The 24,906-nt window shown below is 37.9% G+C and overlaps 1 protein-coding gene across 2 annotated transcripts in view; it reads right to left on the bottom strand.

Moving 5' to 3' along the window:
* ROCK1 (Rho associated coiled-coil containing protein kinase 1) overlaps positions 1–24,316 on the bottom strand; it is a 158,611-nt gene extending 134,295 nt beyond the window's left edge. For both annotated transcript variants that reach the window (XM_037031681.1, XM_037031672.1), the window contains exon 1: positions 23,350–24,316. In XM_037031681.1, coding sequence (XP_036887576.1) covers positions 23,350–23,442 — 93 coding nt within the window. In that variant the 5' untranslated portion in view covers positions 23,443–24,316. The remainder of the gene's footprint in view (positions 1–23,349) is intronic.
* Between the last annotated feature and the right edge of the window lie 590 nt (positions 24,317–24,906).

Here is a 24,906-nt window from a genome sequence, read left to right on the forward strand (position 1 = left end):
TGACTAGATTTAAGTTCTGTAAGGTAGAAATCACGGTTAACATCTCATTTTCTTCCATAGCACCTTGAAAAATGACCTGTACAAGCAAACATAAAATGTACAATAAACCAATGATTTTTTAGGTTATACAGTAAAGTCAATACAATATTCAAGAAATAATATTTTTATTAAACACTAAGTTGTGTACATCATGTCACTCCAAAAAATTAATACAGACTACAGAAGAGTGCAAGTACAGTAGAACCCCCATATTCATGGTTACAGTTACCCATGGTCAACCTTGGCCCAAATATATTAAATAAAAAATTCCAAAAATAAACAATTCCTAAGTTTTAAATTGTGTACCATTCTGAGTAGCATGATGAAATTTTGCATCACCCCAACTCCACCCTGCCTGGGACATGAATCATCCCTTTGTCCAGGACATCCACTCCACACTCATCTACGCTGCCTACCCCTTAGTCACTTATAACCATCTTGGTTATCAAATCCTGTCACATTATCATAATACTTGTATTCAAGTAACTTTCATTTTACTGAATAATGCCCCCAGAGTGCAAGAGTTGTGATGCTGACAATTCAGATATGCCAAAGAGAAGCCATAAAGTATATGTAGGAATGTAGGAAAAAAATAATATATATAGTACCAAATAGGGTTTGGTACTATGCACAGTTTCAGGCATCCACTGGGGGTCTTGGAATGTATTCCTTGTAGAATAGGGGGACTACTATACTATTAGCTATGTAAGAACAATTTTAGGCCAAATTCTGACACCTTAATGTTGTCTGAGAAATGCAAGTAGGTGCAATGAGATAACCTCAATATATTATTATACTTGATAACAACTATTATTTTAAAGAGCTCCTAATAAACATCTACTTCCAAAGACACATTCCAGTTTTCAAAGGTTCAACACATCTAAATTGACATTAGCTTGGATTATTTTCTAATATCAAATAAAACTTTTAACAGTGAAGGATATATTAAATTTTACTCACATGCTCTCTTTGGTAAATATATTGAAAATAAGTGCTGCTTCTCTTACCCCAAATTAAGATTTTAGAAAAATTACCAAATGTTGGATAGAAAAGAACCTCAAAATTTACCTTGTTTAATCCTCTCATTTTATACCCAAGGCAAATAACAATCAGAAATACTAACTGACTTGCCCAATTCCACACAGCTAGCTAGTAAGCTATATAAGAATCAAAATACTCTTAATCTAGTAGTCACAGATATAACATGACCATGATTAAAACATAATTTTAAAAACCCACAATCTTAAAAATGAAACTAGTAATAGAAAATAAACATGTATATTTAGACCCAGGATGTATTATTCAAAAATTATTAGAAAATCATCGGTCATTCTTCTAATTATAATTACAAAGTACACTGACTGAGACTCAAAATCCTATGTTTTCTCTAATATACCACTGGCTCAAAATCCCATGTTTTCTCTAGTATGCCACTACTCCTTCTGCACAACCCTCCCTAAACTACCTATTACAACAGACAGTTCCTGTAATTGAATTATTTTTTACTTCAATCCTTATAGCTAGATTTCAAATGCCAAGCCCTGGCTGGTGTGGCTCAGTGGATTGAGCGCTGGCCTGCAAAATAGAAGATCAAATGCCTTCACTAAACTAAACCCAAAACTGAGCGCTACATTTTAATCAAAGCATAGCAGATACTGTTCGCTTTCCTACCCCAACTATTATTTCTACCTTCCTAATTTAACCCTGGTTTTGCTTGGGTTACTCGCTTTGCTCCAAGAGACTATGAACCTCCAAGGAGGAAAAGACTGTCCCTAACTCCAGGAGGCTGGTTCTGATTAATCCAAGGCAAAAAAAGAGGTTCATTACTTTTGCCAGTGCTCATCCTAAATACCGGAACATGGTAACAATCAGGTACACGAGACACAAGGGAAAACCTACAGAAAGATTTCTGGGAAAAGTTTCTTCTCTCTTGAAAAGATACATGTAAGACATAGTCATGAGAAACTGTCATGTCTGTATGTGACACCTTAAACAATAGAAGCTATCTTGAAGCCTCAAGGGAAGTTAACAGGAAGAGAAAGCTAAACTCAATGAGAACAGAGCCAAAGAATGGAAGGAACCTGAGTCCTTGATGTTTGCTGAACCACTGAATTAACCTATTCTGTCTGGGGCCACTTTACCCAAGCTTTCTTAATACATTTTCCTTATGGATTAACTCAGTTTGCATTGAATTTTCTATTTCTTGTGACTAAAAGCATCCAAACTGAAACACATAGTAAGAACTCAATAAATGCCACTGAACTGAATAGCATTAACCAATGCTTTAGGACTTGCTGCAGTGAAAGGGCAAGAGAATTGCCTGTTCAATAGTGTGGCAAGGGACAAGATGGGACTGACAAACAGCGTCACTTTGCTAAATGTTGTTTGCATAACAGGACAGCAGTACAGAGAAGAATGATTTTCAGTCATGCTTAATAATAAAATGAACTCCATGAATTCAAATAATTCAAACATAAAAAATAAAGCAAAAGTATTTTAAAGAAAGATATGGGTATTTATATGTTTCTGTTGGAAGAACAAGCCCCAATCTTTCTGAGTTCACGGTTCCCTTTTGTAAAAAGAAAAGTAACTACCTACAATTCAAAATAGATTTGTGAGAATTAAATAAGTGAAGTGTGTGAAATATTTGGTCCTTAATAGTCCCACTTCCTTCTCTTTATTTCTTCAGCTAACAGTTACTGTAAGTTTAGTCTCATATTGATAGAAATGACATAAAAAGAAAATAGACTTTTTAGTGATATGGCATAAAAACTTAAATCTTAGATCGTGATGTTAAGCCCTTCCCCACTGTAGTAATCCCATCTATGATTTTTTTTAACACAGAACATCTGACTTTTACTTAACCAAAGAATTTGACCATACATTTGTTAATAGAAATTAGCTGCCTCACTAATGGCCACTAGGTATTTGGGCCTACAGTAGTATGAGATGGTATATGGCTTTTCATTATCATCCATAGGCAAAAATTATATGCCTTTTATTAGAGAAATAGAATAGACAAGAAGATATTCTTCTAGCATAATCTAAAACATAAAACAACAGTAGCTAAGGGAGGTCAAAAAAGTATAATAATATAGCAGAAGAAAGAAAGAAAGAAAGGAAGGAAGGAAGCAAGGAAGGAAGGAGGAAGGAAAAGGAAGGGGAAGGAAGGGGAAGGAAAGGAAAGGAAAGGAAGAAAGGTATACTATGTATTAAAAAATAATTTTTAAGTAAAATTTCAGAATGGTTACTATTCTAAATGTGGACATGTTTTTTGAGAAACTATTAAAAAATCTATTGCAATTACAGCAGTAAATCCAATGCTTTCAAAATACCAAACTACTTCTCAAATAGGGTGACCCCTGGTACTAAAAGACTTCTGTCAAACTTGATGACAGAGAATGTTACCATTTAAAAAATGTATTTTGGGTACATATAAATCTCTTTGCTAGGTAAAGAGATTAAGGAATTTCTCAATATTAAGTGCTAATATGAACATGAAAACAGAATTTCCTCAGAGAACTTGAACTTCTGATGTTAAACACAGTAAAAACTGATTTAACTAGTGTGACATTACTACATACATGCCAATACTTCCTAAAAACTCATTTTCTCTACATGCATGTAACTCTACAATGGCACTTTCCAATCAGTCTTCAACTAAGTTATATAAGTCTATATACTTAGTGTGTGCTCATATAGACTATGAGCTAATACACACTATATTAAGTCTATATTTGGAGACTGATTGGGAAGTGCCATTGTATGTTTTTCTAAATATTTAGAATACTTAATTTTTTTGTACTATAACTGTCCTAAAGAACATTGGCATGTATGTAGTACTGTCAAACAGGCCATACTCACCCTACCCCACTGCCTTTGACCTGCTCTTTTCTCCAGCTGGAATGTGAACATTACTTATATTCAGAGTGCCTCAGTGTCACTTACCGTGTGCTGCCTTCCCCAAACACACTGAGAAAATATTAATAATGACCTCCTACGTGTTTCCTATTATAGGAATTAGAATATTTAATTGTAATGTATTTACTTATGTCTCCTTCCCCTTTGTAGTAAAACATGTAGTGTAGTAGTAGTAATAGTAGTAGTAATAATAATAAATACTTCCTGTCTTTGGGAGTTCTTTGGTTATTCGGTAAAAAAAAGTAAATACAGGATCCTCCATGTAATAAGTAGGTATTACATGGAAAAAAAGAGGACCATTTAAAACTAATGTTTCATAAAGGAGATGAAATTTGAACTGATCCTTAAAGAAGAGATTTTAGAAAGAATAAGATGGAGGTGAGGCAAGTCAATCTACACTCAAGAAATTCACTTCAAATGTAACAATATGGTAGGTTGAAAGTAAAAGGATGAGAAATGATATACCATACAAACAGAAATCAAAAGAAAATTGGACTGGGTATATTATAAAATAATGTAGACTTCAAAGCAAAGAAAATGACTAAGGATGGATAGAGAAATTACATAATGATAATAGTCAATCACCTAGAAAGCACAGCAATCTTAACATATATTTCTTCTAAACAACAGAGCCGCAAAACATGCAAAACAAGAACTGACAGAAATAGAGAAAGACATAAATCCACAAAGGTATTTGGCAACCTTGACACTCCTCTCTTAACAACCAATACAAATGCAGAGAAAAATCAGCAAAGAGAACTCACAACAGAATCAAATTGACATTTATAGAACATTCTACACACAACAGCACAATGCATTCTTTATAAGTGCTCATGAAATACAAGACAGACCAAAAGGTACTCAAACTAAAATAAGTAACAGAGAGTAGAGAAATGTCTAAACATTTGGAAACTAAATATTTCTAAATAACCCATGGTCAAAGAGAAAGTCTCAAGGGAAATAAAAATACACATTGAAATAAGTAAAAATGAAAATATAACATCAAAATTTGTTCCATACAGTTAAAGCATTGCTGAATGGAAAATGTATTAAATACTCATATTAGAAAAGAGTAATGATTTTGAATCAATAATCTAAGTTCCTTTCTCAAAAAACTACAAGAGTAAAATAAAACAGGAGCAAACATAAGAAAGCAAGCAATAAAGAAAAACAAAAATCAATAAAGTTGAACACAGAAAGCAACAAAAATTCAATGAAACAAAAAGCTGGTTCTTTGACAAATTCAATCAAAATGACAACTCCATAGCATGACTGACAAAGAAAAAGAGAAAACACATATTACCAATATTAAAAATAAAATAGGTACTATCATCCAGATCTTGCCGATATACAAAGGATAATAAGGTAATATTATAAAAAACTCCACATATAAACTTGGTAACTTCAATGAGACAGACAATTCCTTTAAAAGCACAAAATGCCCTAGCTAGGTGGCTCAGCTGGTAGGAGCATCAATCCGTACACCAAAAGGTTGCAGGTTCGGTTACTGGTCCAGGCACATACCTAAGATGTGGGTTCAATCCCCAGTCAAGGCATGAAGATAAGGTGACTGATCAATGTTTCTCTCTCATATCAATGTTTCTTTCTCTATCTCTCAAATCAATAAAAGTATCTTTGGGTGAAGATTTTAATAAATAAATAAACAAACAAACAAACAAATAAATGTGAATAGTCTTAGCACACTGATTAAAAGATAGAAATAAAAATAAATCCCCTGGCTGATGTGGCTGGCTCAGTGGATTGAGTGCCAGCCTGTGAAACAAAGGGTGCCTGGTTTGATTCCCTGAGTTGTGGGCCAGGTCCCCAGTCGGGGGAGTGCAAGAGGCAACCACACATCTATGTCTCTCTGCCTCTCTTTCTCCCCCCTCTTCTCCTCTCTCTAAAAATAAATAGAATCTTTAAAAAAGTCTATTACATGTTGATACAAACATTTTTATGAAAACAATTTTTAATTTGTAAGAATGGCATTATTTTTACACTTTCACAAATCTCCATTGTCTCATCTAATAGAAGATAGCTGGATTCTCAAAGCTACTTCTGTATTCAATCTGTTGGAATACAGTGTCCTGGTTAAGGTAAGAAAATCTGATTTCACACAGATACTTAGATGGAAAAAGGAAAAGTATTATCAATAGCATTTTTCTTTCTTTTTTAAAAAAGGTTTTATTTATTGAATTTTAGAGAGAGGGGAAAGGAGGGAGAAAGAGAGAGAGAAACATCAATGTGTGGTTGCCTCTCATGTGGCCCCCCACTGGGGACCAGGCCCGCAACCCAGGCATGTGCCCTGACTGGGAATCAAACCAGCGACCCTTTGGTTCACTGGCCAATGCTCAATCCACTGAGCTACACCAGCCAAGGCGCATTTTTTTTTAAAAGATTTTATTTATTTATCTTTAGAGGGGAAGGGAAGGAGAGAGAGAGAGAAACATCAATGTATGGTTGCCTTTCGTGCGTCCCCTGCTGGGAGTTGGCCTACAGGGAACTGGCCTGCAACCCAGGCATGTGCCCTGACTGAGAATCGAACCGCAATCATCTGAGTCGCAGGCCCGCGCTCAATCCACTGAGCTACACCAGCCAGGGCGCATTTTTTCAATAATTGGGGAAATTGTTTGCTACTACACCAAACTTGACAAGAGTGTTTGTTAAAGGTCAGTTGCGATATGGAACCTGAAACTGTATCAATGAACTTTTTGCACTCACCTTGCAACATTAAAATTTACTGATCTATCTTGCACTTTGAATGGATTTTTCTCATGGATGATTTTATAACATCATGCATGAGTCAGTGAGAAAATATGGCTCACTGAATTATGAACTCTTCCAAACACTGACAGATTTCACATACTATATTGGAAACTCACATTTAATGTCACTATCAACCTCTTGAGAAAGTCTTCAGGCACGGGGAGCTATCAAGCTCAGGTAGCACATACAAATTTTCCAAAATTCTAATTCTTACCTGAAAGTTCTAGTTTTATCACTCATCACAAATATTATCAGTTATTTTCAATACTTATACTTCAAAATACAGTTGGCACAAGTCCTTTCCAGTTGATGTGTATATACACCTAAGTAAAATCATACACAGACATATCCTTCATATTCTGGGCCATATTACTGATAGTAACAAATGCTCAGTTCTGTCATGGAACCATTAATCCCTGTACTAAATAAGTATTTTCTTTTGCCTTTTTAAAAAAGGCTTTACAATTTACATTAAGTAAAATTCATCCTTTTTAGGTTTACAGTTCTATTAATTTTGAGAAACACACAGTTGCATAACAACTACCACCACCAACCACCACAATCAAGATACAGAACACTTCCGTCACCCTTAATGTTTCCTCAAACCTCTTTGTAATCAATTCCCTATTCCATTACCAGCCCCTGATAAAGGTTCAGTTCTAAGACAGTAATACATTCACCAAATACAGGGATATTAATCTTTTTAACATTTCCCAAAGTCATCCCATACCTTGCTTCATACCAATTCAGTAAAATGTTACTATTTCCTACTGTTAAATTATGTACATAATATCATTAACCATCACCACTGTAATTGTTCATTTTATTCTACTTCAGATCTCCATGATTCATAGCCCAGATTACCTACCAACACTCACTTGCCTGATGCATTAAGTCCAACAAAGATACGTTTTAGAAGGCAGCTATTTGAACCTTGCAATCGGTATACTACAGGTTCAGTCAAAGAACTGGCTCCCACTTTTCATTCAGTTCAGTTCCAGACTACTGCTCCAACTCAGCCAGTAAACACTAAGATCGTTTCCCTACTATTTTCTAACTCATATTCCGATAGTCCATTCTTTATTGATCCTCATATTTTTCAGTCAATTTAAATATTTTTCAGTTAATGCATTCCATGTACAAAGCACTCTAAGTGCTATGGAAAGACCTCTCTGTGGCATGTTATCTACAACTTTGGTGCTCTTTCTATTGTACTACACATCAAAGATCAAAAAGCCTGTCACTTATTGGCTATATGTTGTTGGGCAGTTCATTTACCTTTTCTACAGTTTAATTTCATTTACGAAGTGAGATGAATATTTACCTCAGCCCACATTATTGTTGTAAAGATTAAACAAAATAATGAATGTGCAAAGCCTTATAAAAATGGGTATTATTGATTTTTGGCACCTCATCTAAAATTCAGAGATAGCAAGAAGGGAAAATATCTTTGTACAGACTGCTTATAGTTTTAAAATGTTATCTCCCAAGAATACATATAGTTTAGATTTAAATAAACTACCAATTTTACCATCTCTATCTCTTTTTTTTAATCCCTGCCCGAGGACATGTTCACTGGTTTCCAGAGAGAGAGGAAGGTTGGAGGCAGGGGGAGAGACAGACAGAAATCATTGTGAGAGTGAAACACTGATCAGTTGCCGTTCATATGTGCCCCAACTGGGGATCAAACCTACAACCTAGATATGTGCCCTGACCAGGAATCAAACCTGCAACTTTTTGGTGTACATAACAACACTCCAATCAACTGAGCCACCCGGCCAGGGCAATTTTACCATATCTCTTAACATTATGTCAGTCATTCTTGGCTTTTGTCACAAAAACAAAAGGCATTTTCTAGTAATTCAACTCCCCTATACTTATTGAAAACTTTAAATATTACAGGTACTGCTCTAGGAATTAATGATACATCAGTGAACGAGATGATCAGATACCTGCTCTTATGGAGCTTATGTGAGGTCTGTACGGAAGGTATGCAGCCATGTAACATGAAAAACAAATATTTACTGAAGAAGATACAGGAAACATTGTACATACGACAATGACGCCTCAGTCCCCTTCAAAGTAGGCACCTCAGGACCTCACAAGTTCTCCCAATTGCCATCAGCTGCCCTGTGGCATTTTCCTGAGTCTCACTGACGGTATGAAATCTCTTCCCTTTGAATGGTGATTTTAGTTTTGGGAAAAGCCAGAAGCCATAGGGCACCAAATGTGGGTTGTAGTGGGGCTGAGTGACCTGGGTGATTTGATGTTTCACCAAAAAACTCTGCATGAGATATGACACATGAGTGGGCATGTTGACGTGATGAGGCTGGCAATCACCAGTTGCCCATAGCTATGGCCTTCTGAATCATGTGCAGTTTCCACAGAGGAATGTTCAAGCTTAATGAAAAATATGATGCAGGTTTGTTGCTTTACTCACTCAGTCATTGTGAATGCAACAACCACACATTACAAATGCTCACTCAAAAGTGGCTACTGCCCCCACTGACTAGTACAGTGAAGTCATCATTGTGCACACATGCGCATTCCAGTCCACTCTCCTTGGCTGCTAGGTTACATCTATGTCACACAAACCATTCTTGTTACATTAGCAATGGCTGGACTTTTTCCAGACAGACCTCATTATCTTGAGCATCAATTGCTCAAATTATAATAGCTGAGAAGTCCAAGAGGTATTTTTTTTAATATTTTATTTATTTATCTTTCGAGGGGAAGGGAAGGAGAGAGGGAGAGAAACATCAATGTATGGTTGCCTTTCGTGTGTCCCCTGCTGGAAGTTGGCCTGCAGGGAACTGGCCTGCAACCCAGGCATGTGCGCTGACTGGGAATCGAACCACGATCGTCTGGTTCGCAGGTCCGCACTCAATCCACTGAGCTACACCAGCCAGGGCCAAGAGCTATTTAAATAATCAAGATTTGTTTCCACTTAGAAAAAATATTAAATCTTATAGAAAAACTGAATTTCCATTTATCTTATGTTTGTGAAAAAAATCTTTTTTAATATAGTAAACTATTCTTTCATAGCCTGTTCACATTTAAACAATTTTGTCATAAGTTCCTAAGAAAACAGGTTCTTTCCTTTTGACAGGCAAAGATACAAAGTACTGAGGAGTTACAATGATGACTGAGGGTAACACTTTTTTATCAAATTTGACCCCCCCCCAGTCAAAATGATAAACAAAATAAAACAAATATTTCTATAAAGTATTCAGGGACAATAAACGTTCTTTACTGTTTAAGCTAATTTGGGTCAGGTGTTCAGTTCTTTAAATCAAGATTTGTAATTAACACAAGTAAAAAGGAGTAGAAATCTCTAGAAGCCCTTGGCCTTCAATTCACTAAATTCAGTGGCTACTCTGCAACTACTATAAGAAGAAAGGAAGAAGGAAGAAGGAAGAAGGAAGAAGCAGGGACTGAGCGTGAATGCGACAACTAAAGAATAAGCTATTGTTTTTATTCATATTATTACAATTCATTTAATTATAATAAATAAATACTGCAAAAAAATCTGAGAAAAGCTAAATGATGTTGCTAACTTCTTCCTCCTTTCTACTTAAAAAGATGGTAGAAGCTATGTATGTGGGACCAGGTTGAGTCAGGTAATGTCAAAAGGCCAGTTAGCAACCTGGAATGTCAGGATAAGTCCCAAGAGGGGGAAAAAAAACAACCTTTGAGCTAGGTCAGATGAGCACTGAGCATGAAAATAAAAGGAACCAAGAGACAGTCATTTACCATTAGCTTACACTACTGTTTCTGTGAGGTTTCGTAGACACACACTTCACCTCCTTGCGCAACCACAAGAAGGATCACAACTAACCTAAAAACAAAAAACACCCAGAACTGCCAGAAAAATCAAATTATACAAAAGTCTGGACAACCAAGGATTTAAAGAAACCACCGTCATGCAGACAGATAGAAGGGGCAGAGAGGATGTAGTGTGGTGCCGGAGAGGTAGCAGCAGCAGTGGCCGAAGGATTGGGTGGTCCCACATTCACATATGGTGGATAAAAATTGGGATGGATACCTTTGGAGAAAGCAATCCCAGCCCTAGGCCAGACCACGCAGCCCAGGGTTCCAGCACCAGGAAAATAATGCCTCATAACTTCTGTCTGTAAAAACTAGTAGGGGTTGGAGTGGCAGAAGAGACTGCGGCTCTCTCAAGGAGAGTTCATTTAAAGGGCCCACACTGTCCTAGCATGCACACAAACCCAACCACTCTGAACTACCACCAAGAGAACAGCTAGGAAGGGCACCAAACTAAGCAAACAACTAGAACAGGAACAAAATCGTAACAGGAGATCATTAGGAGGGGAGAAGGGGAGGATAAAAAAAAGGTTAAGGGGACTTCTGACCAAGATGGAGGTATAGATAGACACACTGTGCCTCCTCACACAACTAAAAGGAGGATAACGGCAATTTAAAAACAAAAAACAACCAGAACTGACAGAAAATTGAACTGTATGAAAGTCTGACAACTAAGGAGTTAAAGAAGAAACATTCATCCAGACCGGCAGGAGGGGCGGAGATGAGCAACCAGATTCGGAGGGGCAAGGTGGTGGCTCGCTGAGTGGGCAGTCCCACATTCACATGCAGATAAACCTGGGGGAATAACTGGAGAGCAAGAAAGAACATGCAACCCAGGGTTCCTGTGTGGGGAAATAAAGCCTCAAACCTCTGATTGAGATCATGGGTGGGGGTTGAGGTGGCAGTGGGAGAAACTCCCAGCCTCACAGGAGTTCATTGGAGAGACCCACAGGGTCCTAGAATTTACACAAACCCACCAACCTGGGGAACTGGCAACAAAAGGGACCAATTTGATTGTGGGTAGCAGGGTAAGTGACTGAAAACACACAGAGATTCAAGTAAGTGCCACTGTTCCCTCTTGGACTCTGTCCCCACATACAGCAACACAACGTGCAGCAATGTGCGTTTCCCTCCCTGGCTAATACCTAAGGCTCCACCCCTTACTACATAACAGGCACCCTGAGACCAAAAAAAAAAAAAAAGGGCCCGAATGAAAGAACAGGTCAACACTCCAGAAAAATACAACTAAGTGACAAAGAGCTAGCCAACCTATCAGATGCACAGTTCAAAACACTGGTAATCAGGATGCTCACAGTATTGCTTGAATATGGTTGCAAATTAGATGAAAATATGAAGGCTAGGGCCCTGGCTGGTGTAGCTCAGTGGATTGAGCGCGGGCCTGCGAATCAGACGATCGAGGTTCGATTCCCAGTTAGGGCACATGCTTGGGTTGCAGGCCAGTTTCCAGCAGGGGTCAGTTCCCTGCAGGGGATGCACCAGAAGCAACCATACATTGATGTTTCCTTCCTCTCTCCTTCCCTTCCCCTCTAAAGATATATAAAATAAAATATTTTAAAAAAAATTTTTTTTTAAAAAAAGAAAAGAAAATATGAAGGCTATGCTAAGTGAAATAAAGGAAAATGTACAGGGAACCAACAGTGAATGGAAGGAAACGGAGGCTCAAATCAACAGTGTGGACCAGAAGGAAGAAAGAAACATTCAACCAGAAAAGAATGAAGAAATAAGAATTCAAAAAAAATAAGGAGAGGCTTAGTCCTCCAGGACATCTTTAAACCTTCCAACATCCAAATCATAGGGGTACCTGAAAAAGAAGAAATTGAAAACTTATTTGAACAAATAATGAAGGAGAACTTCCCCAATCTGGCAAAGGAGACTTCCAGGAAGTCCAGGAAGCTCAGAGAGTCCCAAAGAAGTAGGACCCAAAGAGGAACACACCAAAGTATATCATAATTATATTAGCCAAGATTAAAGATAAGGAGAGAATCTTAAAAGCAGCAAGAGAAAAGGAGACAGTTACCTACAAAAGAGTTCCCATAAGACAGCCAATTTCTCAAAAGAAATTTTGCAGGCTAGAAGGGACTGGCAAGAAGTGTTCAAAGTGATGAAAAGCAAGGACCTACAGCCAGGATTGCTCTGCCCAGAAAAGGTATCCTTTAGAACGGAAAGACAGATAAAATGCTTCCCAGATAAGGTCAAGTTAAAGGAGTTCTTCATCACCAAGCCCTCATTATATGAAATGTTAAAAGGAGTTCTTTAGGAAAAAGAAGACCAAAACTGTGAACATTAAAATGATGACAAATGCACAGCTATCAACAACTGAGCCTAAACAAAAACAAAAACAAAAACAAACAAAGCAAACGAACAGGAACAGAATCACAGAAATGGAGATCACATGGAGAGTTATCAGCAGGGGAGTGGGAGGGAGAGATGGGGGAAAAGGTACAGAGAATAAGTAGCATAAATGGTAGGTAAAAAATAGACAGGGAGAGGTTAAGAATAGCACAGGAAATGGGAAAGCCAAAGACTTATATGCATAACCCAGGGATATGAACTCGGGGGGGGGGGGCACTGCTGAAGGAAAGGGGTGCTGGGCAAAAAGGGGACAATGAGGGAAAAATTGGGACAACTGCGATAGCACAGTCAATTAAAATTCCCATTCTACTCTTCTCACAAGTTTCTAAGTATTGCATTATTTCTAACTACAGTAGAACCTTCATCAAGTCTATAACACAACAGCAAAGCAAGAAAACGAGTAACTATTGACACCTGAATGAAAGTATGGTATTTGCATATAAACTATTTCATTTAATCCTAATAACTAAAACCTATGAAGTATTGTATTTTCATTTTGCAAATTAAATATATTCAGGCTCAAAGACATTACATAACTGTCCAAGATCACAAACTAAATAAAAAGGTAGTCTACAGAGTGGGGAGCTGGATGATAATCCACTTAGCACAAAAGTCCTTTTCCTAGGACAAATTATAAAGATATATATGATGACAAGGTCGATAATGATTGATAGTTAACATATATTAAATGCTGGCTACTAGTCAAAGCATGTTCCCTGCATTATCACATTTAATATTCCTAACAGCCCTATAAAAGTCTAAGATTAATCTTATTTGAGGATGATGTGTTTGAGTCCTAAAAAAGTTAAGAACTTTGCCGAAAGTCAGGAGGCTGGTAAGTGGCTGATCTGGGTGGAATTAAAAATTATATAGTCGGACTCCAGAGCCCATGCTCTTAACCACTATGCTATACTATCTACATGACTAGAAATTACTAGAAATAAGAGAAATACAATTAGGATGAGATAAGTAAACACTTTAGAAATGGATGATAATCATAAAAACATTTTCTTTGTTCTCCTTTTAAGAAAGTAGTAAAATTTAAGCAATCTATGAAAGAACAAATAGAAGATGTATACCTAAAAGAGAATTTCTTGATAAGGCTGGAAATTTAACAAGATGGTTTCAATTAGTGAATTTTGTATTATGTTCCTAAAATAAATCAAGGTTCACAATCTAGATATTATCTGCTCAAGGCATACAATTTTTCAATTACAATTTACAGTCAATTACAGCAATGGTCCCCAACTTTTTTGGCACCAGGTAACAGTTTGCGGAAGACAATTATTCCACAGAACCCAGTGGGGGTGGTGGTGCAAAAATGTTCCTATTAGTCAAAGAGTAGAAAAACTGAATATCAGCAAGAATGACAAAAATTGACTGAAATACACTACACACACACACACACACACATATATATATAGTTTCCATAATGATGTTAAAAATAGAAAAGAAATAAATAAAAGCTGGGTATATCTTGTTTGTAACACTTAAGGACTGGATCAATAGGTTCTTTTGCACACTAGCTTTTCAGCGGGAAACCACAGTTTAGGAGACCGTAGAATATGAGGTCAATAAGGGCCGGGATATACTCCTATATTCCCCTGGTTCCCTCACTTAAAACATGCCTCTCTCAGCCCTGGCTGGCGTAGCTCAGTGGATTGAGCGCAGGCTTGCGAACCAAAGCGTGCAGTTCGATTCCCAGTGGGGGCACATGCCTGGGTTGCAGGCCAGTTCCCAGCGGGGGACAAACGAGAGGCAACCACACATTGATATTTCTCTCCTTCTCTCCTTCCCTTCCCCTCTAAAGATAAATAAACATAATTTAAAAAAAAACATGCCTCTCTCCACTTAAAATCACACCTCTTGTCAGCCCTCTCCATGGAGCTACCCTCCCCAATTGCTCTCTTCCCTTGTCCCTTCAGGTCTAGAGGTTAACAGCAGCTCTCATCTCCGTTGTTACTAGTTCCAGGGTACTGCACTATGCTTAAATTCTTTAAATATTGTATATATCTTTGAAAATAATGCCTTTCTTAAACTTCCCTCAAACTGTAACATGTCTATAACACTAAGCCTCCAAAATAAATCTTACTCTGAAAAGTGGCAATTAAAGAAAAAGACTACAGCATTAATCCTGTATTTTATGAACTATATTTCATGGTAAACAAACACTCCTATAGATCAGCGGTCCCCAATCTTTTTGGCACCAGGGACGGATTTGGTGGAAGATAGCAGGTACAGGAGACAGAGTTCAGGTGAGCTTCACTAGCTCATCCACTATGGGGGGAGGGCAGAGCGACAGGAGTCGGAGCTCCATGGAACTTTGCTGGAGGCTGGTTCCTAACAGATTGGGGGCCCCTGCTATAGATAATGAGTGCAAGCTATTAAAATCTTAAGTTCTCAAAAGAAACTTAAAAGACCCAACAAACAAAAACAACATATGGAATTTGGATCCAATTTCTAATAGAGCAACTGTAAAAAAGTATTTAAGACAACCAGAAAAATTTTAGTATAAACTGGGAATTAATGGTACCAATTAAGTTTTAATTCTGTTAGACACAATAATGGGCATTGTAGTAACACAAGAAAAAAAATTTTTAAAGATGCTTACTGAAATAGGTTAGAATAAATTATCCGGGATTTACTTTTAAGTATTTTGGCAAGACAAACAGTGAATGATGAAGCAAGTGTGACAAAATATTGAAAATTGCAGAATCTGGGCAATGGGGATTCACCTATTTCCCCTACTCTTCAGGGCATGTGAGAAATTTTTCATTTATAAAATTACCAAACAAAATTTAAAAATCTATGTTCTTTACACTATCACCATAGTTTTCAAACTTGAGTATGTCTAAGAATCCACACCTTGTGCAGAATCCTAGGACTCACACTCTAAAATTTCTATTTTGTTTGCCTAGGCATGGGTAAAGGTTACATTTTTAGGAAATCCTCAAGTAAATCTGATACAATCTACACTCCTATCTGAAAATTATACACTTACACTACTTTATCACAAGTCTTTAAATATATCTAAAAACTTAAAGGGCATAATTGTATCTCTTACCTCCCCTTCAAACATGACCCCACTCATATTTGTTCATAATGTATTCTTCACTTGAGATTTTTATATAAATTCCATGAAAGCACAGCCCATATTTGCTTTTCCTCACCATGGTGTCCCCCATGTGCCTATCAGAGCACCTAGCCACAGCACATACTAAATGAACTTTTGTTGAACAAGTAAATGAATACCAGCAATGAGAAAAAAAGAGAGTTAACTGCAGTTTAGTATTTCAAAATAAGTTTTAGGGAACAATCTCATATAACACTTCAATTTCTTGTCAAAGGTCAATATAGGAAGTATGGAATAAAAGACTATAAATAAAGTATGGAAATAACAACAAAATAATAAAAATAAATAAAGTATAAGATAACTTCTTCCCTCCCAAGACATCAAAATCTGAACATCTAACTTCCTACTAATTGTCTAGAAACTCTAAGGAAAATGTACTCAAATATTTCACAATACCAAACAAGGAAAGCAGGTATAATAGAGAAGTAAAGTACATGTATACATTTTAAAGGATACACAAATCAGTAATTCAATCACTACTTTGTTCAAAAAGTATAAACCCCCTAGAGTTATAAACACAAGTCACAAATGCAAAAAAGAGTAAGTGCCAAATATAACAATTAAAAATTTGTTTAGGAGGATCTACCAAAGCTATACAGAACTAGTTTCACAAAGAGCATATAAAAAGATAGTTTCGCCCAGGCTGGTATAGCTCAGTGGATTGAGCGCGGGTCTGTGAACCACAGTATCGCGGTTCGATTCCTAGTCAGGGCACATGCCTGGGTTGCAGGCCAGTTCCCAGCAGGGGACACACGAGAGGCAACCATACATTGATATTTCTCTCCCCTTCTCCTTCCCTTCCCCTCTAAAGTTAAATAAATAAAATCTTAAAAAAATAAAAAATAAATAAAAAGATAGTTCCTATTCTTATACTTTTACACCAATACCATTTAACTTTTTTATTTCTTAAACAAGAAACCAATGACACACTTCTAAAGTTTTTATGGAAGTTTAATAAATAAAGACTCACAGAATTTTTAGAGACACAATAGACATCAGCAACTATATGGCCCAACTCTTCATTTTACAAATGGGGAAACTGAAGCCCAGATAAGAAAAAAGATTTACTTGGTTAAGAAAATTAAAAGCAAAGTAAGGATATGCCAGTGCTCTGAATTTCTAGTCTTTTCATTACACCATGCTAATAGCATACTTTAAAAAAATATTTTCCATTGTGAAATGTAGTACTATCTGCTCATATTCTTGTACATACACGAGCGCGGTATTCATCAGCTATTCTCTGGACATTAAATGAATGTACCTCTTTTTCAGTGGGGATTGGAATGGGGAAGTAGAGCTACTGAGCTATCTTCAGCAATACAACTCAATATGTAGTATTTTGTAACACGTGGGCTATTGTTATATATAATAGAATCTCTAGTTTTCAGCATATATACACAACATCAAAACATCACAAAATAAAATTAAACTGTAAAGTTATAAAAATGTAATCTAAAACTGAAAATTTACTTTCCGCTCATTATAAAATTTTATTTGTGGCTCCTTCAGGATTAAAAACATTTCTGACTCAAGAGGTTAATGAATGGCCCAATTCATGTCTCAGCTGTTACTCTGAGCCACCTCTCTATACACCCACAGGGTGCTTGCAGTGCAAGAGTCCATTTAACATATACTGAAAATACAAAAGATACACAAAGAAAGAAAGAAAACAAGAGAACAATTAAATTTTCACAAACCAGCTTCCAACTACCTTTCTTATCAATCTTAACCCTTGGCACAAAACAGGTATATTATAAATATGACTAAATGAATAAACAGGCTTTTGAAGACTACTGAATTCCATCTAACTGTCTCCATTTTCAGTTACAACTGGCTTCAACACTTCTATAAAGTACAACTGGGTTATGAATTTATGGGCATGACTTCAGGTGCCAGATAAATTCCTCTGCACTTAGAAAAGACAATAAATATCAACTTCCAAACTAAGCATAATGACTAGCGTATAACAGGAGCACTCTAAATATGACAAAAATAATAGTTACCAATTAACAAATGCTTACTAAATGCCATATGCTGTGATAATTGCTTTGTCCATATTACTTGATCCTTAAAACAGTATAGTACCATTATCCCCCACTTTCCTGTAAATGAAATAAGCCTTGAAGAATTAACTCACCAAAATCATCTAGTTAGAACACTGCAGAGCCTACATTTGAATCCATGTTTAGACCCCATACCATAGTTGCTGAACAAATCAATGGAGTAATTTATTTTCTTAAAAACTTCTTGCAACATATTAACATCAAAACAGTCTGGTCCAAATTAAACAGATTTGCAACTGATACTGGTAACACCCATTTACTCAGTAATTATGAACAATGGCAGGCATATAGCTTTAAGCCCAACGATTTAATGACTTCAGGTCTTTTCTTTCAGCACCAGCACCATAATGCTAAATTTGATCTATTCAACTGGCAGGACATAAGGGGAGAATATACAGCAGTAATCTAAAATACAGCATGCTTGTCAAAATCTGTTGAAATAATCTGATGTGTGGCCTATGGACTATCAAAGTTCAGAACAAAAATTCCAGCTGTGCAACAAGGAGAATAGCAGGTAGTGATGACAAAACAGGTAAGTGCATTGGAAAAATCCTATTTTGAAATCGGAGGAATCTGAATGATAAGGTGACATCTAAGTAGAGATGCCTACTAGGCAGTCAGATATTTAGTATTTAAAACAAACAAACAAGCCTAAAAAACAAAAATTTGGATTTCATGGGCATAGAAATGATAGTAGTTGAAGCTGTAAGAATGTATAAACTCTCCAAGAAAATGAGAAAGATAAATATTATGGGCCGAAGACTGAGGCTAAAAGAAAAAAGAAATCAGCAATGAAAAGATGGAAAACATTGGGCCAAGAAGCCCAGGAAGAGAGAATTTAAAGGAAGAAAACCTCAAAAACAAACAAGGTTGCCTTCTATATTCTAAAAAAGTAACTAATAAAATATGCTAGCAACAAATATGTACAAAGGGACAGCCTTGTTAGAACTCTGTATGCTCTGTTCAACTAATATTGGTATCCTTCCCTCCTTTCTTACCCACCCATTGCTACACCTCCACCAGCTAAACAAAAACTTGAAAAAAGGTCATGCTCTTAACTGGCATCCTGCAGGAGTGTGCTACATGTGCTACAGGCAAGACAGCTATATCTTCAAGAAATGTTAAACTTCAAGACAAGTGTATACCTAAGCCTCCCACCACCTTACCTTTGTTCTTCCTTTTTAATTTATAAATCATGTGTATTTTTTCCTCTGGGGCAGTCAGACTTAATTAAAGTCTACCCATTACCATTTTCAAAAGTATGCAAAACTACTGAGAAATTGTTAAGAAGCCCTAGATAAAAATAATTCTAAAGTTAAAAAAAGTTAGAAAAGGAAAACAGCTCTTTATTATCACTATAAACTATAACATGGACCATTAGGCAATAGAATCATTTAAGGTACTAAAAAGAATCTGACTTACACAATACCAAGGTTGAGCAATTTGGAGCTAGGAAAGTAAATAATTAAAATATTATCTTGTATGTGCAGATTATTTGAGCATTTTTATTTGTATCATAAAAAACAGATTTATATGGTCCTTAGAATAAATTATGTGTTCAAGAAAAGGTTGGATAACCACTTACCAATGCTCCTTCCAACTATATTATTTTGTAAGTACCAATACTCATCATTAGTACCTCAACCATAACAAAAAAACCTATTTGGTGAGTAAAGTAATTTGAAAGATATTCGCCAGCAAATTCTTCTAATACCAAAAGTTTAGGAACTTTCATTTCTGAAGAGAGGATCTAGTCAAGGAAATGAATCATAAATAGAATTTGAGATTACAATCAATCAATCAGTCACTCAGTCAGTCAATAAATACATCCTAGAACCTGAGTGCTGCACATGGCACATAATACATACACACTAAGTATCGGTTAACTATATCAATAAAGGCCAAAATAATAAAGGCAATTAATTTAAAAGGGGTATTGGCCCACACTGGCCAGGTGGCTCCCTTAGTTGGAGTGTCATCCCATATACCAAAAGGCTGCTGGTTCGATCCCTGGTCAAGGCACGCACCTAGGTTAAAATCAATAAAAACATTCCCCCAATGAGGATTTAAAAGGGGTATTGTTCCTATATAAGATGTCCAAAATCCAGAGAGGAAAGAGTAAGAACAGACCCACAGAAAAAGACGAAATTATTATTATTTTTTAAATTTCCCACTCTTTTTTTTTAAAGATTTTATTCATTTATCTTTAGAGGGGAAGGGAAGGAGGGAGGAAGAGAAACATCAATGTATGGTTGCTTCTCATGCATCCCCTGCTGGGAACTGGCCTGCAACCCAGGCATGTGCCCTGACTGGGAATCGAACCGTGACTGTATGGTTCACAGGCCCACACTCAATCCACTGAGCTACACAGCCAGGGCAAGATGAAATTATTGATAGGTCTTTCTCAATGACAGAATGAATGAATGACTACTTAATAATAAACATAAAATATCATGCAAAAAAATTTATGATAGACACTACAAAACTGGAAAAAGGATTGTCTCCAAAAAATATTTTACTCTTTATCAGTTTAGATTAATATGGTAACAAAATTTCAACAGCTATCAATAAACAATTATGGAACTAAACAAACAAAAAAAAGGGGGCCACGACTATAAGATTACAAGGGGAAAAAATCAGTCTTTTGATTATTTTCTTTCTTAAAATATTCTTTTAGAAATTGTGGGCTCCAAGATACCTTGCTGTCCTAACTCTGAAAAGCCTTGACTTCCTACCTTCTCAACTCTTCCTTTTGTTCAACTTTCATCTTTTACCCTTTATCACTATATCACTTTCAACTTGCATCTCTGTACGAATGACTTCCAAATTGTTATCTCTATGAGCTCACTTTCAAATAGCCAAATAGTCTAAAGGTCATTCCTTTGTGGTTGTCCCAGTATCCAGTCAAATACAACAAATCTAAAATTGAATTTATCTGCTGCCTATTCTTCCAAAGCTATTTCCCAAACTGATTTTGCTGTTTTCACTAGTCTCCCTATATAACACAGGCTCAAAATGTTTAGGATCATCTAACTACTTTCTCTTTCTTTGGCTGCCTTTTCTTCCTAATCCTGCCAATTACGTTCCATCAATTACTCCTTCCCCATTCTAATGCCCCAATTTTGGACTTTAATAACTTTGGGACTATTAAAATAATGTCTTAAAAGCTCTCCAACCTCACCCTATCTCCAGTCTCTTTCCATATAACCCATCCTACACACAACTACCAGATTCGTTTTCTTCATTCATCCTTGGCACAGTCCTGTTTACAAATATTTAATAACCACAACATACTAAAGAAAATCTAAATTCCTTAGCCTAACAATCAAATCCTCCACACTATGTCCCCAATCTATCCTTCCAACTTTATCTTCTGTGCACCTAAACATGTTATAGCCAGTTATGTCTCCATCCTCCACATATTCATGCTATCCTCCACTCCCCCTATGAAAACCTGGTCTAAGTCCTACCTATCCGTCATAAGCAACCCTGGCTCACCCAGTTCGCAGTGACTGCTTCTTTTCAGTACCCAAGAATATTACCTATACCAACTATTTGAAATTTATCCCATATCTTCTCAATCTGTGAAGTGTTTTGCTTTGTTTCTGTGTATAGATGTGAGATTAAGTCTTGTTTTCCTAAATAGACTGGATTTCCAAGGAAAGAGTCCATGACTTACCACAGTTCAATAAATCTGTGAGGTTCCTATCAAATGAAGCTACAGTAACAGGCTAAAAGACCTCCTAAGTTTAAAGAAAAAAAAAAGCTACTCTACTACACACTACCTACTACTTCATGAAATAAAGGGATCAAAAAGTAAAGTAAAATCAAACACTATATGGAAATTTTATAAATATTAAAACAAGGCTTCTTAGAAGTTATAGAAATGCTTACTAGAAAGACATGTCCTAATTCCTCCCACTACTCTCATTCAATATATGTTTTAAATTGTATTAAGCATCAACCCTCCTTTCTGTTTTTAAATATGAAGAGCATCCACAATGTGGGGGAGACATTTCCAACATACAACTCACAAGACTCATTTCCATTATGAAGGATGCTTAGAGTAATTTTGAAAGTTTTTGGGGGAAACACTTTCTTGTAAAACCATACACATTTAAAAATATACACTGGTATACAGAGTAACTAAAATGCATGTTACTTTTAAATAATTCACATGATTTTCCTGATTCAAGGTGAAATTTTTATATGGTATTATTTCTTCGAATGGCATTATAGTACTTTGTTCACTTAATACCAAGTATTGTGTACATCTAACATTAATTCTGAGGAGGCCATAAATTACTATTCAGATACATATTCCCTGAAACTTTAGAGACTATATGGCTTGTTTGGACTAAAATAGAAGAATTATATAACTTTCAGTTATTCAGTAAAGTAAAAGAAGAAACTCACAAAAAGAGTTTGCAACTATTATTATTAGAAGAAACTGAAGGAACTAAAAAACTCCAATTACTTGTTTATGCTATCAACCACTGAAGGATTTTTGAAATAGGATTTAGGTCTTTCATAGCATAAAACCTTCTTTAGGATGTTTTAAAAGTGATATTGTTAACCACCCCACCACCAAACATGGCAGATAGGGTTAAAATATCCGTGCGCTACTTTTGTAATCAACAATACTGTAAAATACATTAATGCTGTGATGACTTGTCATCAGTTTCCTAGGGTTTTTACACTTTAAATGGTCCGGTAAAGTTCCTTCAGACTCGTCACCTGTGACATTTTGACTCAAAAATCACTTCCTCGATATCGATTCTCCATTGTTACTTCCACGTCTAAAAACTAATTTAGGAGCTAAAGCCTAAATTAAAAGGAGTCTTTCCAATAATACTGTCAAATCGGTCAAAAGATTAATATTACTAAGATCACCATTCAACAAACTATATACGTAGTAGTAAAACTTTGACGTGGTAACTTTTTATATGACGCCCGCCAATAGAGATTTATAAGTATCTTTTGTGTAATGATAAACTGAATCAGAGCTAAAAGTTCAGAGAGTAGTTAGTACAGAGTCAGTTCAGTGATAAAGAGCACCACGGCACGAGACTTTAGTGGTACTCCAAGATTCCTCGGAGAGAAAACACCAGATTTTGGTGCTTCCCGAAATTATGTACAGCTGCAAATTTCTTCTGCAAATCACTAGACTGAAAGCAAGTGGAAGGCAAACACATTCCCACACGGGCAAAAGAGAACACTGCTACTCACCAGCAAACAATCAGAATTCACTTCCGATTTGGGATCCCGCAGCAGGTTGTCGATTTTTTCAAACCGAGTCTCAAAACTGTCCCCAGTCGACATGTTGCTTCTACTGTGACAATACCCTCGTACCAGCACCAGCAGCGGAAAGTAATTTCACCCAACTTCCTCCGGCGGTGGGTTCGCAGCCGCGGGGTGGAGGAGCCGGAACCTCAGGGTCACCAGGTGCGCCCGGTTCCCCCTCCTCCTTCCCCTCACTGAGGGGATCTCCGCTCTCCAGACCCCGGGCCCGGGGCAACAGCGACCCACAGCCGCTCGGACACCCAAAGTCGCATCCCACCAGGCAGCCCCTCACGACAGCAGACAGCGCCGTCGCCACCGCCTCGCTGCTCCCGCGGGGTGCTTCAGACTAGCGGGCCCCAGCCACCTTTGCCAGGGAGGGTGCCCCGTCCCGAGATGGGCAGGAGGGGGAGAGAAAGAGAAGCAGGGTGGAGACGCCTCTGGGCAGCAGGGAGGGAAAAGAGGAAAGGCGAAAGCGAAGGGCGGGTGCGGAGCTGTGCCAGCTGCTGCCGCCGCCGCTCGGGCCACGGGACGGGCCCGCTCAGTTCTGAAGCGCTGTAGGCAGTCTAGCTCCGCATCGTCGGCTCCACTTGGCCTGGCCAGACGCACGGATCCGTGTCGGCCGAGACCTGGTCCTCACTTTCCCATTTTGTCCCGTCGCTGCTGGGGCGTCTGCTGCGGGGTCTGGCGGGGCAGGGCGAGGTCGGTGCCCGATGGAGTCTTGGAAAGGCTGGAGAGCGGGCGTTGAGGAAGACTAGAGCCGGTCCCGGCGGCTGCAGATGGGGGAATCTTCTGGGAGGCGCTGTGGCCCGTGCTGAGGAAAGGGCAAGCGGCGACGGCGAATGCCTGGGGGGGTGGGGCGAGGGGGGCAGTGAGGGACTAATATGTCCGCCTTCCTGTTTAAACAAACGGAGACCGCCGGTGCGAACTGCGCATGCGGAGCGCGGACGCTAAGAAGGGGAACCGGCTGGGGCCTGCGCCTGCGCACTGGCTTCACTGCGGGGCCCGACAAGGCGGGGCGGAAGGTGGGGTGTTCTCTGAGCTACGCTGACAAGCGGTAGAAGCTGGCAGTGGGGAGAAGTCGACTGGGTGCTGCGGTCGGCAGGCGGCATAGCCCTTGCTTGGCAAGTTTTGAGGAGGCACACAGGGTTCCAGAGCTGCTGTGGAGGTCGGGGTGGGAGCTGATCTCCAGCTGCCTCTGGACCAGTCTTGGCAGCTGCCGCAGCTCTGCTTCCTCTGGGCTGCTATCATCCAGAGAGTTCCAACTAGAAAGGGGGCTTGTTTTTGTTATTTTGGAGATAAGGGGTTTTTGTTGTTTTTTAGTCAAGATGCTTTTTCGCCAGCAGGCACCAACATTTTGGCACCAGCGGGGTTTGGTTTTAGTCCTCGGCCCTCCGTAAATCCTGCAACCTTTTTAATTCGTCCACATTCCACGGGGAAGGTAAAAAGCAAATCAGTATTCAGCCTTCCCAAGCCAAGCGGTTGTGTCGGGGAGCGTTAAAATGT

This window comes from Sturnira hondurensis, unplaced genomic scaffold (genome assembly GCF_014824575.4).
Source record: "Sturnira hondurensis isolate 20B ecotype Veracruz unplaced genomic scaffold, ASM1482457v3 Scaffold0001872, whole genome shotgun sequence".
Classification (NCBI taxonomy): domain Eukaryota; kingdom Metazoa; phylum Chordata; class Mammalia; order Chiroptera; family Phyllostomidae; genus Sturnira; species Sturnira hondurensis.